Below are 16,851 nucleotides of genomic sequence, written 5' to 3'. Positions count from 1 at the left end.
ATGCAGAATCACTGCAGCGTCCAGCAGGTCAAGATGTTCCTAATATAGCCGAGACATCTCCTGAGAGACAGCTTGAAATTAAAACACCTCTCCTGTATTAGTAGGCAAATGTAGGCCTTATTGAATTAGATTTTAATTGATTCTCCACATTTAAATGGTGTAATTCCTTATAATCTGTCTATCCATCCATCCATCCCAAAAGCACATATACCAGAACATCTTATACTGTACTTCTAGATATTCAAGTATATAGACAGATAGATAGATAGATAGATAGATAGATAGATAGATAGTTTAACCCCCCAAAATCACATATGATAGTGTCAGAATATATATTATTTTTAGTACTTTAATATAACATTATATAGGTCCCAAAAACCTATAGTCTTTTTTTTTATATAATATTATATAATTTATATATAGTAAACTATATTTACTATATTATAGTTATATAGTTTAATTAAAAAACTAGACTGCTGTCATTTAAGATGAAATAGTTTTTGGGCGTGTTTAAAAATACAATCCTTTTTATTTATACATGCAAACAAAGAATGGAGTACACTTATTTTATTTATACATTCCTGTGTAATATATAAAAACATTGCATAACACTGCGCAACAGTATCAACACAAACTTTCCCCCGATTCTTTCTAATGAATGGTGGGTGTGTCCGCTCGCCTCTGCTTCGCAGCGATTGGCTGCTCCACTTGTCAATCAGTGGGCGTGTGCGCTCGTGTTTTCACATACTTCTCCTTTATACCTCAAGGCTCCAGCATCAAAATAAAGCACTAACACACAAAACGCGGACAATGAGGGGTGCCAGCCGGTCTAAAAACACGCAGATTCTGGATAAAGGGGGTAAGGAACATGAGGTTATGGCTGTTTTCTGGCGGAAGCAGCTGGTATTGTATACGCGAAAAGGAAGAAGTAAACAAGACTCTGTCACGTAGGCGCGTGTGCGTTAGACTTAAGAGTCCACGATCCATTTATTTGAGCAGTAATAATATATATGGCCTATTATTAATATACTCACATATCCTATGGTTATAGATGCATGAGGTCTAAAAATAAACTGACGCTGTGTTCTGTGTAATGCATTGTATGAATGAAGATAAGCACATAGTGTTTAGGTCATGTGCTGCATGCACTGAATTGCAGTGAGGTTTTATGTGCAACTAAGGTCGATTTCATTTAGGTTGTAAAGCGTATTGTGTCAGTTCTCAGTAGTGTTTTTTTTTTTTTTAATTTTTTTGTTGGGCATGTCATTCATACTGTGCAAGGATTGTGGAGGAGTTGAGGTCAAATCATGGCCATGTTTGCTAGATGACTGACATGGAGGTAAACTGCAGCTTGTCCGGTTGTAAAAAATAAAATACTATGACCTAGAGAGATGACAAAAATCAGCAGGATTTTATAATTAAGGTTATTAGCAAATGCTGCTGTTGTATTTCTTCCAGATTTGTTCAAATGACAGGGAAATGAGGAGGTTGGTGCAGTAATGCATAACAATTTGGGTTTGTAATTAAATGGTTGTAGGTTTGTATACATGAAGTATCACTGAATCCATTGTGATGGGAATGACAGTCAGATTCCAAACAAGCACACATAAGAAGCCAATGGAAGCACATGGTATCAGGGATTTCAAGCTATGACAGTTTATCATATGTGGTATACCAGTAGGAGACAAGATAAGCAGTTTTTGGGAGATATGGTTATGATATGATATGGATAATTTATGATTTGTTGTTTGCAGAATGACTTATTCCACACCCACTTTTGCTTGTTTAGCCACACTAGATCTAGTCTTCCTTGGAAATATGAATGCTGATGTATGTGTCTGATTTACTAACTAGAAAATATGATTCATAGTTTGACAGTATACTCTATTGTATAATGAAATCTAGAATTGGAAGTGAATGTATGATTGTAGAGTTTTTGTGGTTTGCTAGTTCCTTATTCAGAACAGCTTGGTCTCAGTTGAAGGATCTGTTGCAAATCATTCCCATTTCATGAGGAAATGTTTATGGTACCAGGAGAAAAAGCTGTTACTAATATGCATATGTGTTGTTAAGTAGAATATTTTGCAAATATGAAACTGTCCTTTAACTTAAGCTGATCTATTGATGTGTTTGCTGAAAAAAGCAGTCTAACATTGTGTAGCCTCATTGTTTTTCTACCTTAGATGATCCGTTAACCAATTTCAGTGCCAAGACATTGTGCACTGATATAAATACATGCTATTTCTCACAAATGACTGTTATTATCAAGCTATGCTCACAGCTCAAGTCAAATCCCCTACCCACAATCCATAGGGTGCGTAGCCATGAAAATGTCTCTTTCTTGCCATCTAGTGGTTAAATTGTGTGTCTTTGACTTTACGTCAACTTCCAAAATGTAAGAAAAAGAAGATTCTGACCTTTTTTTTAGCCTTAAAATATATATTATTGTAATTGGCTGCCATTTTGGAGTGTAGTGATTTGATGTTTTAAGTTTAAGCTGTGTCTATGATCTTTCACACTGCTAATTTTGAAGGTGAACTTTGACCTAATTTACATTCTTTTGTATTTAATGTAACTGTGTTTATTACAAGCATCCTCTTTATATCCTAATTTAACTGGGAAAACAGGTTTTACGAGCACATCTAGTAAAATCGGACTTTCCAAGTAACAACTTGCCACCAACCTGGAAAGGCCATTGAAAATGTCCATGATCAGTGTAAACCAGTACTGTTTGAACGTTTTTTATTGTGCATTTAATTTAATTTAATTTATAAATGTAAATCTCAAACATGTTTATTAATTTTGTAAATGAACACTGAAACATTCAAATAATAAAAAAGAATAATAAAAATGTCCAGTACCACACGGGGGCGCTCGGTACTGGACCTCTAAATTATCAACATGATCAAAACTTGGCTGAAAAATCTGTTTTACAATCTGAACGATAGCTTATAATTTTTTAGCAAGTAAAATGTATTTAGTATAATCCTATAGTGGTACACGTGTCTTTCTTTTTGCTGTGAAATCGTTAAATATTTGTTTAAAGTAAATATTGAATATTAATAACAACATAAACGTTATTCTTACAAGATGAACATTTACTGGATTGAAGCTACTTAGGTTTACTTAATTATCCATACATCATGTTAAAATGTATGTATCAAAAATGATACAACAGGCTTTTGAGGAATGTTAATGTTTATGTTCAACTCTAAATCATTGGATTGCATTATATATATTTTGCCTCCCACAATTAAAACCACAGAGCTTTAAAACTACGCATTTAAATAATTGGAGAAAATTGTAAACTAAAAATGATAATGATTTAAATAAAATCCGAATAATGGTATATTACAAACAAAGGGAAACACGTGGCAACAATGCCTTGGCCAGTAACCAACCACAAACGACTGATGACTAGTCTATCAAGGACAGCGCTGAGAAAAGTAACAGATAGCACGCCATCACGCAACACTGGTCTGCAGACGAACTTTAATAACAGTTGAGATGAAAATAGAATATAAATATTAATATCTAGACTCGTATACAGAGCAGACCGGTAAGCCACCTATTTTAGGAAACATTTTATTTGTCCTACGCTTAATCACTATGTAAAAATACACCTGGCACTACGGTAAGGTTTCTTGTGCGCATCCTTTCGTGCCGTTACGGTAGGTCCATTCTGTACCAGTCTCATGACATTCTTCACAGCTGTCTTTAGTGCGCACTAATGGTAATGGACGCTCGTGCGTTGAGACGACGAATATAATGAGTTTAATAGAGAACAACACGGAGCAATGCGGTAATAGTCTAACTCGAGAGCTCACACAGAATCCCTTAAAGAAAATATGGGTGCCATCCTCCAAAAACGGCCTTCCAGAGAGACATATTAGTCAAAGAAAGGGTAAGTATGGATGAAAGGATGTGAGCCGGACACTGATGCTGGAGTCGGGATGAGGGTTAAAGGGGCTTTCTGATGCAATACTTCTATGGGGATACAGTTTAACAGTGTGTGAAACAAATCTACATGCTTTTTGTTTGATTGCATTTTTTTTTTAAATTAAACAATAAATAAGCTTTAAGAAGATTGATTATATGTATTGAAATGAATGATTATAAGTTATTTATGTATATTTGTGTATAACGTTCATTAATAACAATATAAATTGTTACATAATACTCCGTAGGTCACTAGTAAATGCATTTTCAAATAAACTATAAATCTATATTAATTATAATAATAATAACCTAATAATAATAATAATAGTAATTGTGAATAAAATAATTACAGTGCCATTATTTCCCGTATGTGAAATATGAAGGAATTTAAAATAAAATAAAAATTTACGCATGGGAAAGTCATGTAAATTAATAAAATCTTAAAATTCATGGAAATAAAGTTACATTTTTTTCATCTCTAAATTATCAGATATACTCTGATCTAAATTATTTCAACGGCTACATATTGCTCTTGTAAAACTGCTCTGTTCTTGATTTGTTAAAGAACTGCCTCAAAAGCTATACTTATATCAATATTGGTGTATTTAAAAAAAAAAATAGTATATCATTTAAAATGTACAGACCAAGACAACATATAATTATGACCCATTTTAGATTGCAGGACTATGTTGACATCAATATGATATTATGCAGTTTGATGTGGAGATACTGAAATGACTTATGCTCTACAATGACAACTCACAGATTTTATTAAAGCAATAAAAAGATCACCTAAACTGCACGTAGATTTTAACATTTCTGTTCTTTACACCGTATGGTGTGATGATAGACAGTTCACCTGTAGTATGTGTGGAGAATATTATTTTTAAACATATCTCCTAAGTGTTTTATGAGCTGCTGTTTTTTTGTCTTCCAGTATGCATGACCAACTGCCCCACACTTATAGTAACTGTGGGTCTACCAGCCAGAGGAAAGACCTACATCTCCAAGAAACTGACACGCTACCTCAACTGGATTGATGTTCCGACAAAGGGTACAAAGCACGTGCAATGTGATTCTCATATAAAATGATGGTTAATGACAGCTGTTGAAATGCTGGCCAAGAGTTTGTTGTTTCAGATGTGTTGAATATTAGTGGCTTTGCTGATCCTTAAATTGGTTTGTCTTGGTTTTTACTTTCCCTAGAGTTTAACGTTGGGCAGTACAGACGTGAATGTGTGAAGATCTACAAATCCTTTGAGTTCTTCAGGCCAGATAATGAAGAGGGGCTTAAAATCAGGAAGTAAGACATGGATTTTATCAATGGTGACTATTCAAAATATGAATTAAAACCACTGGTTTAAAAATGCCAAGAATATTTTGAAGCTCATGTGATTTCTTGTTTGTTTTTTTAGGCAGTGTGCTTTGGCAGCTCTCAATGACGTACGGCAGTTCCTCACAGATGAAGGTGGCCAGGTGGCGGTAAGGAAAACATTTGAAGACACTGAATTGAATAGAGAATTTCAGTCTAAATACCAGGGCTGGGACAATACTATTGATGCATTGCGATTCGTGGATTTCTGATATGTTCTAAATGCATTGCAAATTGATTCTGAGCTTAATTTTTAACAGCAGATGGCGCTCTAGGCTATTTTTTAACCACATGCTCATGAAGAAGAGCGCTCGTGCATTTGGCTGATTCTGAGAATGTATTTGCACCTCAGAATGCATTTATGACGTAAGATTAATGTAAACAGCCCACTGCAAACACCCCTGTAATTCGCTTCAACCTTTTCGAACTGTATGAATGATTATTTTATAGAAGTTTCAAGTGGTGTGTAAGGAATTGGATTCAAGAAAAGCTCAGAATCGATTCGAGAGAGAATCACGATACATACTGAAAATATCAGAATCGATCCAGAATCATTTCATGATTCGCGATGCATCGATGTATTGTACCAGCCCTAATAAATACTGTGCTCAAGTACAAGTTATGTACATCTATTTTTGTAAGTTAAGCCCTTTATCCATACTAAAGACCAGTTCACATCAAGAACGATAACTATAAAGATAACTATAACAATAACTATCATTCATCAGCTGGAAAAAAATCCAATTGATTTCAATGGTATAGTTTCTTTGTGCCATTATCGTTATAGTTGTGGTGTGGACACTGCTATTCTTTTATATTTAGAATGAATTTTAGAACATTATTTCTTTGTTTTTGTTTTATGCATTTACCCTTTTTGCTTTACAATATTCAGGTCTTTGATGCCACAAACACAACACGAGAAAGGAGAGAGACGATCATCAGATTTGCAGAGCAGAATGGTTTCAAGGTGCTGGCTATGGGATAATTCATCTACGATATTTATCTAATGCGTTTCTCACTTCAGCTGTTTTAAAACACTCTTTTCACATCACTCAGGTTTTCTTTGTAGAATCTGTGTGTGAAGACCCTGATGTTATTGCAGAGAACATTGTGGTAAGTCTCAGAAATGCAGAATATATCTTTATCTGCCCTGATTTTGACTGTTTTGGGGCTAAAATTGTGGTTTTGGTTTTCAGCAAGTGAAGTTGGGCAGTCCAGACTACACACACTGTAACACAGAAGAAGCTGTCGCAGACTTTATGAAGAGGATAAAATGTTATGAAAACTCCTATCAGCCACTGGATGAGGAACTGGACAGGTAAATGCCATTTTGGTGCTGTTGAAATGAATCCAGTCTATCTTGAATCCATGAATTTACCATTTTGTTTTTTTGGTGTGTTCAGGGACCTTTCGTTCATAAAGATCATTGATGTGGGGCGGCGGTACCTGGTGAACCGGGTCCAGGACCACATACAGAGCCGAATAGTTTACTACCTCATGAACATACACATCACACCCCGCTCCATCTACTTGTGCCGGCATGGAGAGAGTGATCTGAATGTCAAAGGTCGTATCGGAGGAGATTCAGGTCTTTCGGCAAGGGGAAAGCAGGTAAGCTGTAAATTTACATTGTCATCATTTTGTGCTAACGAGCACAAAAATAGCTTGAGGCTTGACGGTCTTGAAATACCACGTGAAAGTGATGAAATCAGGACAAACATATCATTCAGAAGTTTGGGGCCAGTGAGTTTTTTATTTTAAAGAAATGAATACTTTGATTCAGTAAGGATACATTAAATCGATCAATTATAATGTTAGAAAAGATTTCTATGTCCGATAAATGCTATTTTTTTTATCTTTTAATTCATCAAAGAATAAGAGAAAAATGAAGAAAAATGTATCAAGGTTTCCACAAAAATATTAAACAGCACAACTGTTTTCAACATTGATAATAATAAGAAATGTTTTTTGAGCAGCAAATCAGTATATTAGAATGATTTCTAAAGGATCATGTGACCTGAAGACTGGAGTAATGATGCTGAAAATTCAGCTTTGCATCACAGAAATAAATTAAATTTTAAAATATATTAAAATAAAAAACTGCTATTTTAAATTGTAATAATATTTCACAATATTACTGCTTTTACTGTATTTTTTATGAAACAAATGCAGCGTTGGAAGAGACTTCTTTCAAAAACAATTTACTGACCTCAAACTTTTGAACAGTAGTGTAGATAAATGGATATATTAATAATCATTAGACATTATAATAACCTAATATTCAAATGCACTAGACCTAGAAACCAACAGTGTGAATTTTAAGTTCAAATGGTTGATTTTTATTTTTTATTTAGACAAAACTGACCTCAGCTGAACAATGACACTACTGTCTTTTTGGGGCTGCTTCACAGCTGAATTGAACTCATTGTTTGCATCATTGAATTATTATTTTCCTGTCTATGCCTGTAAAGCTGCTTTTGTATAAACAATCTGCATTGTATAAAGTGCTATAAAAATAAAGGTGACTTTACTTGACAGTATAGAATTTTAATATCATCCATTTATCAGTTATTGGCCATAACATGCAAGTAATTATCAGTCCTGTTAAAGGAATAACAGTTATACTGTTAAAAATGGGTTTAGACAAGTGACTTAAGCTTTTGGACAAGTTAAACTGGTGGAAAGACAAAGTCCTCTTCTCTGTTTTAATTAATCAGTTGCTAAACAATTAATTCAGGTATCTTAAATCTTTTCAAAAAATGACTGTTTCAATTAAAACCTCTGTTTTTTTCACATTCCCTCTCAGTTTGCTGATGCTTTGGGCCAGTTTATCCAGTCGCAGAATATCCGTGATTTGAAGGTGTGGACGAGTCAGATGAAGAGGACCATACAGACAGCAGAAGCTGTGGGTGTACCATATGAACAGTGGAAATCTCTCAATGAGATAGATGCTGTAAGTATCTTGTTTATAAATGTTAAACAATATTTGCCCTTATTTTCGGGATATTGTGTTCATTAACTGTTCAATCTGTGTGTGTGTTTAGGGTGTTTGTGAGGAGCTCATGTATGAGGAGATCCAGCAGAAGTATCCCCTGGAGTTTGCATTACGGGACCAGGACAAATATCGTTATCGCTATCCCAAAGGAGAGGTCAGTTTACATGAAATCTGTTTTCTTGTAATCAGTGCATTTTGTACATGTGCATTTCATTTTAACTTGAATCACAGGGGGTTAATGACCGTATATATCATAGCAAGATAGCAATTTTATCATTCAGTGTTTGTATTGCTCTTTTATGTCAGTTTGGCGAAAACACTCATCAAATAAATGTTGCTGGTTGCTAGGCTCTCTGTTACTCATGACCAAATACTCCCAAATGGAGTAAACAAGTCTGTTTTTTTAGGCTGTATTGACGTTGTTCTCAAAGTGCCTAACGTTATTTCATGTGTTTTTATGAGCTGTTATTTCTCTGACTGAGCACATCACACACAATTACCCCGAGCCCACACATACACGCTTCCATTTGCTCTTCTCATCTGCCAGGTTGTGAGTGTTTGTTCTTCAGAGCAAGCAGTTCTCATTTAGATCAATATCTCTAACCTGTTTACTCAGAGTGTTAAAGCACCACACTGTTCTCACTTTATTAGATAAAGACTGAGTGCAAGGTCCTCGTCACATGTGTTTTAAGTTTACATGTGCATTTATTTCAGTGCTGTACACAAGGACTGCACATCATTCAATATCTGCTGAGTTTGAAATATTTCAGTTGCATGTTATTTGCTGTTAGATATGAGAAAGGTTTCTGTGAATGTATGATTTGAACTATAGGGAACTCTTTAACTGTGCATTACCAAAACATTCATGTTTAATAATAGGCCTCTCAAGCTATTTAATATAATTAGTTTTTGTGGATTTAATGATTTTATCATCTCACATCGATTGAAAAATGCATAGATTAATAAAGAGATTGATCTTAAGAATTTATATCAGATTGTATCCGATATTTTAGTTATATATATATTTATATATATAAAATATATAATAAAAAAAAGTATATATTATAAATAATTATATTAATATAATTACATTAATATATATAATATATATATTAACATATATTAATTTTTATTTATATATATATATATATAAATATATATATAAATATTTTTAAATAAAAAAGATTCTATTAACACATTTTTTTTTCTTTAAATATTTTTAAGAATACAATAAATGTAATAATAGAATCTTTAAAAAGTGTATACTTGTATATATCAGTGTTATTTAGTGTTTAGGATTATTTATGTACTGTTGTAATATTTATTAATATTTTGAAGTAGCTTTTTTTATTTTCATGTGCTTTTGTCATCTTGTTTTTTGGATTTCTATTTAGCTTCAGTTTATTTTTATTTTTGTTTTAGATTTAGTAATTTTAGTATTATTCATTCAACTTTATTTCAGTTTGTTGTCAATGCAACATTTCTAATTTTCATTTCATATTTTTAAGTGTTTCATCTAATATTTTCATCTAATTTTATTTTATTTTTTGTTCTATTTGTTTCTATTATATAATGATATATTATGTATATTTAAGTTTCACCATTTTTAATCACCTTTTTGCAGTTCATTTCAAGAGTTCTGCTGTGTGACAAATTAACTTTTAAAAGTTCAAATACTTCATTTAGTATCTAAATTAATATTATAAGTTAATACAATTTGAGTCGAGTATAGCACATCACACTGCAAGACTTCCTGTCAACTCCCGATTCTGTCCAGCCATATGTGTTTGCATGTGTGTGATCATTACATCATGAGTGCAACCGGGTTCTAATCCAGATCTCTTCTCACAGTCCTATGAAGACTTGGTCCAGCGTCTGGAACCAGTGATCATGGAGTTGGAGCGGCAGGAAAATGTTCTGGTTATCTGTCATCAAGCCGTCATGAGATGCCTGCTGGCCTACTTTCTGGACAAGACTGCAGGTGATGACCACCACGGCACCACTCATGAAGATCTTACCTCTTGTTAAATCACAGTTCACTTGCACAGAGTTGCACTGATGAGTAAAATGCATCTAAAGTCTACTTGTTTGCTGTGTTTTTCGTCTCCTGCAGAGGAACTGCCTTATCTGAAATGCCCTCTACACACAGTATTGAAGTTAACACCAGTGGCCTATGGTAAGACAGGAACCCATTCTCAGCTAACCTGGACATTATTCTTTAAATAATGCTTTTCAGGTCTTGATTGTGAATCATTCTGGGTCCTCAGGTTGTAAGGTGGAGTCAGTCTGTTTGAAAGTAGAGGCTGTGAATACACACAGAGACAGACCGACGGTAAGACTCATAATTGCAATCACTTAGGTGGTTAAAAAAGCCTCTCCATCTTTTATGGCTTAAGGGAAAATGTGCAGTCAGTCTGTAGTTACGCTTGAGAGCTCTTCTGAATAATAAAGTGATTAAGATTTGTGGTCCCCTGAGCTTCAGCCGTTGCATGATAGATGTGGTGTTGGGCTCATTGATGAATTTACCCAGGATGAAACACGTTATTAGGTTGTACTGTAGCATGCCAGTTTATGAAACGTATCACAATTTTGGGGGTTCACATCTTCTCTCTCTATTATGGAAGTTTTTTTCTGCCATGAAATAAAATATAGAAAAGGTAATTCTGATTTTTTTTTTTTTTCTTGTAATTCAGATTTTATATCTCTCAATACTAAAAAAAAAAAAAAAAAAAAAAAAAAGTCAGAATTGCAAGATATAAACTCACAATTCTGAGTTTTTTTTTCTCATAGTTGAGTTAATGTCCCGCAATTCTGATTTTTTTTTTTTTTTTTCTCTCTCGCAATTGTGAGTTTATATCTTGCAGTTCTGACTTTATCACTCACGGTTCTCAGCTTTTTCACAATTAGTTCATTGTTGTAAGTTTATATCTTGCAACTCTGACTTTTACTCAGAATTTGCTAGTTTATATACCGCAATTCTGACTTTTTTCTCAGAATTGTGAGAGAAAATTATGACAAAAACGTTCGCTCAAAATCCAGATTTTTTTCTGAGTTTATATTTTGCGATTTAGACTTAATAACTCGCAGTTGTCACTTTATTTACAATTATCTCACAATTCTGACTTTTTTCTCAGAACTGAGATATAAACAATTCCGATGGGGAAAAAATTGGAGCTCAAAATTCAAATTGGAGTTAATGTGGAGTTAATATCTTGCAATTCTGACTTTATAATTTGCAGTTCTCAGTTTTATTTTTTTATTTTTTTATTTTTTTTCACAATTATCTCAGAATTACCTCAGATTTTTTTCCCCACGCAATTTTGAGCTTATATCTTGCAATTTAAACTTTATAACTCACAGTTCTGACTTTATTCACAATTATTTCAGAATTTATGACTTTTTCCTCATAGTTGCAAGTTTAAATCTAACAATTCTGATTTTTTTTCCCTCAGAATTTGCTAGTTTGTATCCTACAATTCTGACTTTTCTCTCAGAATTGTGAGATATAAACTCGCTATTGCGACAAAAAAGTTCGCACAAAATTCAGATTTTTTTCTCGCAATTATGAGTTTATATCTTGCAATTTAGACTTTCTCACTCACAGTTCTGACTTTATTCACAATTATCTCAGAATTCTGACTTTTTTCTCAGAACTGAGATATAAATTTACAAAAAGTTAGCTCAAAATTCTGTTTTTTTTTTTCTCTCGGATTTGTGAGTTTGTCTTGCTGTTCTGACTTTATAACTCGCAGTTCTCAATTTTCGCAATTATCTCAGAATTTATGACTTTTTCCTCATAGTTGCAAGTTTACATCTCACAATTCAGATTTTTTTCTCTCAGAATTTGCTAGTTTATATCCCACAATTCTGACTTTTCTCTCAGAATTATGAGATATAAACTCGCTATTGCGACAAAAAAGTTAGCTCAAAATTCAGATTTTTTTTCTGAGTTTATATCTTGCAATTTAGGCTTTATAACTCACAGTTCTGACTTTATTCGCAATTATCTCACACCTCTGCCTTTTTTTTTTCTCAGAACTGTGAGATATATACCTGCAATTGTGAGAAAAAGTTCAATTTGTGAGGTAAAAGCTTACCTTTTTTATTTTTGTATTTCGTGGCAGAAACAAGCTTCTATACTCTATACTGCTGTTTTTTTGTTTTGTTTGTTTATTTGTTTTTTGTCTTGAGTTATAAGCAAAAGCTCATTGATTTGGTCTTGTTTTCATCGTGATATGTGTGTGGACTGATGCAAGTTTTTCTCGCTTCTAATACATCGTCGCCACCCACTCACCTCCTCTATTAACGTGACGTCATTCCCTGTGTTTGCTTCAAACAGAACGTAGATGTGTCACGGCAGGCGGAAGAGGCTTTGTTAACAGTGCCAGATCATCACTGACAGTTCCTTGTTCCTCACACACCATTGTCCCATTCCCATTTTCTTTAGGATTGTAGACATTCTTACATTTTAAAATGCATCTACTGCATTTCCTAAAATCAGAGGCAATATTTACAGCACTGTAAATGCCTTAGGAATTACAACTCGGAAGCGATGAACTCTGAGATAATTATGTACAGAATGAATACAATTTGTGTTTCTTTGTTCATTGACGTGTTAATACTAAACTGCACTTTATCATAAATGCACACTGAAGTTGCACATGAATGTAACTGCTGCAATGAAAAAACACCAGTCACTCCAGTAGCTTGTGAAATTTATTTATTGTGCACATGTAAATGAATGCATTTGTAAATTAAGTTGGGTTTTGGCTGGTTAATTTTACATTATTGTCTTATTAGTAATTATTCAACACTTCATAATTTAGGAATGTGTATTGTGTATATAAGAATGGTGAAGTTTTGTTGCTAGCAGAGCCTTATTGTGTTCTCTTGGAAGAAAGACATTTTAGATACATCGTTTTAGATTTTACATACTAATTTATAGCAATTATTTGAAACACTAAGGAATGTTATGATGTGAAACTGTCCTCTTCTGGTAACTGAGAAGGAGGAAAAATCTCTACTGTAATGTTTATTTGCGATGCTAATAAAATGTATTTGAATAGTGAAATCCTGTCTCTCTTTACATTCACTCACAATTCTGTCTGTCGTTAAAGAACAAAGACAGAACCGCTTCTGACACAAAACTGCACTACACTGCAAAATGTCTTACAAATAAACTACCATAAAATGATAACATGAACATGGCAGATAAACCAGAGGTTTACCATATTACAGTGGTAAAGGGCAGCAAATGTGGTTTATATCAGTGGACTTTGACCTGAAGTCAAAGGGCAGTGTAAGGATAGAGATATTGAGCTGATCATATCAAATGTTTTATATCGCCTCACTTTTTGTCCCATGACTCTTGACCCCTGTGATTACACGCTTAAACAATTATTTATATATATTTCTCTATTTTTGAAGTTTACCAGTACCAGTTAAAAAGTCTTTAGTTATAGTCTTTAGTTTCAACAGGTAGATTTTGAAAAATCAACTATATAATATCATTTTCTGTTCTTTTTCTAGAACGTTAATGTGCACCGTACTGCCGAGGACGCTTTACAGACTGTCCCGCCTCACCTCTGACCTACAACCACGCCTTCGCACCAATCACTACACCTGTGTCTCTGATCTGAGCCTCGGATTACAATTAAAAAGGTCAACCCTGCCTTCAGATAGACTCCTGTTGAAGTTCTGGTCTGTCTTGTAAACCTGGAATCAGTTGATGTGTAAGATATCTACTGGTTGTATATAGTATGTGGTTTCTCACTCAATGTTTTGAAACAGCCATTATCAGTTTACATGGCATGAGATACTCGGAGCCCGGGAGCACTTATTTGTACTTATGGGGTTTGGGAAATATGTGTTCCAGATGGATGTTACTTTAAATACTATGGCGCTTATATGTATATGTAATATACATATATTTACAGATATGTCGATTATACCTATGGGAAATGCAGGTATGTTATTTTGCTGCTGCTCCAATATTTGTGCTCTCATTTTGTCAAATCAAAAAGGTAATCTCTCTGTTATTTTGAGAGATGGATGACAAAAAATTTTTTTGTTTGTGTGTGTGTACATACAAATCAGAGAAAAACACTCACTGTGTCAAAGAATTGTATTAAGTTAAACTCCCTATAATGATAGAGCATCTTTATTTATCTTATTTTTATGTGCTTTCATCTGACAATTAAATCAGACTTATTGATTCAAGTGCTAGTTGTTTTAAATCAACACTGACAGTTGCTCAGGCAGGTATTTTTATATCCTGTAAATTTTATTCAGAGTAATTGTGCAGAATATTTTAACTGCATGTTTCTGAGAAATTGAAGTGCTTGTGAGAAGAAAAAAAAACAAGCTGTTTGTTACATTAACAAATTTGGGAACAAGATTAAAATCTTAGTATTTGTATTTACGATATTAAACGTTCTGCAATGATTCATTAATATAAATTTCCATATAAGGATTAAAATATAGTACAAAACGATAAACTAAGTTTATCTGAGTCTGTCTGATGTTTTCTGTAATTCTTTTAGTTCAGTAAAACAAGTTTAGATCCACTGAATTGTTGCCTCAAACCACATCCAAAGAGTGCTATGATAATTACTGTACATTTGAAACAGATCTTGACTATATAAATGAGATTTTCTGGAGTATTATTGGTTGTATTATGATTATTTGGTGCCAGTATCACACTAAATATATAAAGATATGTTTTGATGTAATGTGGATCAGTAGTAAACATCACAGATTTGAATTAATTGAATGGAATGTCTGTGTATCCAAATAATTTTTCATATTGCTACACTATGTTGACTTGAGATAACAAAGAGACAAATATTGTATAGCTACAACAGCATTATGGGTAAATAAATAATAATAATAATTGATGTCAAATTACATGGATTTTTTTTTGGAGCCATTGAATCTGTGTTTGTGTGTGTTTGAACTGTATCTCCTCCTTGAATAAACTTTTTGTGGTGATTTTATATGTTGTAATGTTTTCATGACACTGATACAGTAAAAACCTTAAAAAGCAAGGCCATGTGTTTGACCGATAAGGATGTTTTGTCTTATATATTCCGTCTCAAAGGATAATAACAGTCCTTTTTTAGTCAAAAAACACCACTGGGTGTTTGACTACAAAAAATAGAAAACATGGAATGGATCTGGAGAGGAGTAATTCCAGAACGCTTTGAGCGGCGGAGGGGAATCTCTTTCGCTCCACTTTTATTCGGTGTTCCAGACCGGTTTTTCATCTTCGAATTGCTTTTGGCTTCTTTGGAAGGAACGATTTTAGTTGGCGGCAACGTAAGTTACTCAATATTAATTACTTATTTCAAGAACTTGTATATCACAGACACACACCCCAAACAAACAATCAACAACACACTCGCAATAGTGCTGTAGAACTAAATTTTAACAGGGCCTCGTGCCTATAGAAAAAATCACAGATGTGTGATATTGCTTAATTGTTTACATGTAGCTATGGTTATAATGTTTAATCCTTTATACCTAATTATTCGTATATTTTTCTAGTAATTATACTGGGGGGAAATCCCTACAACACGTGCTTCACATACTTACAAAGACAGCACACCTGAAAGACAGAAAGAATATTTCTATTAAATGTTCAGGCAGTGATAATGGCAAAGTAATGTTACTAGATGGCGCTATTGCCTCAGAATCTTGACTGAGATCAGTTGCTGGTGTGTGTGTGTTTGAGTAAAATATTCCTTTTCTACAAAATGCCTTGATTATGTTACTTGGCTGTTTTGAAGAGATGCTGTTGCACTGTAAATCTGTAAACCTAGAATAGGCATATATTTTATTCAGAAGTGATGTTATAATGGTTTGCAAACTCCTTGCATATTACTTGACTAAACCAGCAAACACCCAAGAGAAATATGTTTTTTTGTTTTTGTTTTGGACCGTGTTGTTTACTGTTTGCAGAACAAAACAAGTCATACATTTTAGTATGAAGTGCCAAATGTTTTTGGCTCTGTGTTGAGAGAAAATATCTCTCGTCTCTCACAGAGATACATTCCTGTCATTGCTCAGTGACTCAGTTGTTGGGTATAGTGAACTTAAAGTAAGCTGTTGTGTGACAGCATGTTGACTTATTAAGACTGATCTCATGAGAGATGTTTCTGCAATAAGTGACTCTATTGGCCTCATGCTGTTTGGGGTGTGTGTGTTTGAGGTTTAGTAAGGGAGTACTAGGAAATGTTTAGAGAAAAACAGTGTAAAAAATAAAATAATTAAAAAGTTTATTAAAATAAATAATACAAAATATTGAAAAAATTAAAAATAAAAGGTTTTTAAAATAAATAAATATTAAATGAAAATAATATAAATGATTAAATATTAAAACAAACATAAATAATACATAGTACAGTAATATAGTAAGTAAAACCCTTAATAATGTAGAAACATAATATTTTCCAAATAATACTTTACACATATTTAAAATATATTTTTTCACATTATAAAATTTGGTCTTAATACAAAAAAAAAAAAAAAAAAAAAAAAATATATA

The 16,851-nt window shown here is 33.3% G+C and overlaps 1 protein-coding gene across 5 annotated transcripts; it reads left to right on the top strand.

The window, feature by feature from the left end:
• Nucleotides 1-701: 701 nt before the first annotated feature.
• pfkfb4a (6-phosphofructo-2-kinase/fructose-2,6-biphosphatase 4a) lies at nt 702-15,301 on the top strand. 5 transcript variants are annotated; one of them, XM_051912745.1, is made up of 14 exons: nt 702-859; nt 4,877-4,993; nt 5,146-5,242; nt 5,355-5,421; nt 6,204-6,278; nt 6,368-6,424; nt 6,508-6,629; nt 6,715-6,922; nt 8,118-8,264; nt 8,356-8,460; nt 10,158-10,287; nt 10,420-10,482; nt 10,574-10,638; nt 13,836-15,301. In XM_051912745.1, the coding sequence occupies exons 1-14, from the start codon at nt 811-813 to the stop codon at nt 13,893-13,895; spliced, it is 1,362 nt and encodes a 453-aa protein (XP_051768705.1). In that variant the 5' UTR covers nt 702-810; the 3' UTR covers nt 13,896-15,301. The 5 variants fall into 5 exon arrangements, with proteins under 5 accessions (XP_051768705.1, XP_051768704.1, XP_051768706.1 ...); XM_051912744.1 differs by lacking the exon at nt 13,836-15,301 and adding an exon at nt 12,646-13,377; XM_051912746.1 differs by lacking the exon at nt 13,836-15,301 and adding an exon at nt 12,343-12,405.
• Nucleotides 15,302-16,851: the final 1,550 nt, after the last annotated feature.

Source organism: Ctenopharyngodon idella, chromosome 11 (assembly GCF_019924925.1).
Source record: "Ctenopharyngodon idella isolate HZGC_01 chromosome 11, HZGC01, whole genome shotgun sequence".
Lineage (NCBI taxonomy): Eukaryota > Metazoa > Chordata > Actinopteri > Cypriniformes > Xenocyprididae > Ctenopharyngodon > Ctenopharyngodon idella.
The sequence above is the reverse complement of the archived record's forward strand: the minus strand, read 5'-3'. Positions and strand labels throughout refer to the sequence as shown.